The following is a 2500-nucleotide window of genomic DNA, read 5'->3' as shown; positions in this document are numbered from 1 at the left end:
TGTTTCCTTCTTCCTCTCCTTTTCTGTACCTCGTTCTTTTTCTCTCTCTTCCCTCTTTTTGTGCCACAGGCTGTGTAAAGTTCAGCTGTGGGTCGGAGAGATTGACCTTCAAACCAGGTGGCAGAAGGACCCGTTTTCTGAGTACGCCGTGCTTGGCTCTTTGTGTGTAACGCTTTTCCTTTGTCTACTTTCCTACACTCTGACGTCATTCCTTTTTTTTTTTTTTTTTTTAAGGGAACACTTTCCCGACTTTTGCGCCAATTCAGATCGATCCAAATTCACACCTAAACCAAAATGCTTCTACTACTAAACCAACGACATAGTTTAATGCTCACGTGTCACTATATATGCTGGTAATATATAATATTATATCTCTCTCAAACACTAAAAACTTTAATCCTTATCGTACCTATTTAACAATTTTTATTTATTTAATTCTAATTTTACAATAACTATTCTGACGTTTTAAACCAAACCACTGATTTATTTCTTTAAAAGTATTAGTTTGTTTGTTTGTTTGTTTGTTTTTTTTTTGGGGGGGGGGGACCATTATGCCTTAGATTATTTTTTATTATGACTGTTTACTGTTAAAATGTCATGTTTTTCTTTTCTTGCACTATGAAGTTATAAACAATTCGGATTTCCTCTCACTTCATCCGTAGTAAAGCGCTTTTGATGCATGAAGGATTTTTTCCCTAACGTGTCTTTAATTATTTATTGGTTTATTCGGAAATTAGGACGCGTTTTAAATCTTTCAGCAATCGAGTGTAAATCAGGAGACTTTATTATCAAGCTCACAATGAAATTACCACATGATGACAGAATGTGCTACATAATAAAATACAGTAAATGTGTTTTATATTTTATTTAGAGTGAGGCATGAAAAGTCACACGGAGCGAAACCATCCAGCAGTTTTCTCTAAGTTCGAAGTCTGTGGTGGAAAATCGGCTGAAAAACAAGCCATCGAAAGACCAAACTCAAGTGAAATAAATGGAAAATAAATCAATGATGTTGAAGGAAATCCTACGTTTGGGTGCACAAACCTCATCTCTGATTAACGTCTAAATCGGTGCTTTTAGAGCATGAATCTAATCTGTTCTAATTAGATGACAGCCAGTGCACATTTGAATGAATTTAAAAGAGTTAAATGAGAGAAAGCCATGCTGAAGGTTAGCTCCTGTGCCTCGTTTTAAAGGTTTAGTGCACAGTGTTGCTCTAAATCACGCCCAGAGACACAAGTTAGCTTTAGCACAGTTGGTAAAGATCTGTAATGCATTGTGTTGGAAGTGGAGTGACTTTAACACTGACTCTCTCCAATCCCATGCTTCTCTTCATGCTTCAGGGAAGATGGTGAAAAAAGTCTGCCCCTGCAACCAACTCTGTAGTAATTATCTCTCTCTTTCTTTCTCTCTCTTCCTCTCTCTCTCTCTCCTTATGTCCCTTACTCTTCCTTCCTCCTACATTCCCTCCTGTCCTGTTCCACTCTTTGTGTTTGTGTACATGTACATGTACGTGTGTGTGTGTGTGTGTTATTTGAGCATGACACGCTGATCACCGCCTAGCACTCATACCTGACTTGAGCATTTCTCTGTCCTGATGATTTGTTCACATGCTTTAAATACGACACGTGAACTTTAGTAGCTTATTTTCCGCTCAATTTGAGCCTTGCTGTCTCTTTGCTGCTCGTGCATCTTGAAAAAACACTCAAAATAAATAAATCGAGGACATTCTTCACCGAGAGACTTCTATTCCTTGCCTTGATCCTAGCCGTGGCAGTCAAGTGGATAGACTCTTAAAGGGACTCAGCCTTAGCTCTCATCCGATGCCATCCTAAAGCCCTGCATTTCCTAAACTAACCTTTATGTACACAGGTTACTTTTATCCCCCCTTACGGATAACTCGATAACATTTACTAATAAAAAAATAAAGGGTTGTAAAAGCACGCTGTGACTCGCAGTACGCTATTTCTTTAGACCACAAGAAGCAAAATCGATTTGAATCAATTAAACCCAAAGCAGTCCAGTTTTTTTTTTTTTTTTTTTTTACCCAGCGGCATTGATGAATTGTTTAATTTTAATAACCGAGATTGAGAATAACAGGATTGAATTGCTGATAAGACTCATAAGTCTCAGCGATTTATACCACCGATCAGGTCACTCTGAAAAAAATATGGAACGCTGAGACCTTTCGTTCTTTTGCGTGGCTGATTTAAAATAGCTAGAAAGTTTGTATTCATTTATTTGACTTTATTTTTTTTTTAACTCAATTTACAATTTTGTGAAACGTCTGTAAAATAACGGTGAAAATCGCCACGTGAATAAGTCGCCCGACACCTTCTGACCAATCGGAACGAAGCGTCGAACGGCGCCGTCGTATATAAATCTTAACGACGTGTTGCTGTATGTGATCTTTTATTCAAATCAGCCTAGTTAATATTTCTGTAGTAGTGTTAGTTGATCGAAATACTGGAAAGAAATACTTTGAAATGCTATGAATATC

General features: G+C 37.5%; 1 protein-coding gene across 2 annotated transcripts in view; it reads left to right on the top strand.

Annotated features, from left to right (window-relative positions):
* The window catches only part of wnk1b (WNK lysine deficient protein kinase 1b), a 101740-nt gene that overhangs the window by 92017 nt on the left and 7223 nt on the right, over window positions 1-2500 (top strand). The window contains exons 30-31 of one of the 2 annotated variants that reach the window (XM_060890125.1): window positions 70-162; window positions 1344-1385. The exons of the other annotated variant lie outside the window; for it this stretch is intronic. Of the exons in view, the coding sequence (XP_060746108.1) occupies window positions 70-162; window positions 1344-1385 (135 nt within the window). The remainder of the gene's footprint in view (window positions 1-69; window positions 163-1343; window positions 1386-2500) is intronic. 2 annotated transcript variants of the gene reach the window in all.

Source organism: Tachysurus vachellii, chromosome 16 (genome assembly GCF_030014155.1).
Source record: "Tachysurus vachellii isolate PV-2020 chromosome 16, HZAU_Pvac_v1, whole genome shotgun sequence".
NCBI lineage: Eukaryota > Metazoa > Chordata > Actinopteri > Siluriformes > Bagridae > Tachysurus > Tachysurus vachellii.
The sequence above is the reverse complement of the archived record's forward strand: the minus strand, read 5'-3'. Positions and strand labels throughout refer to the sequence as shown.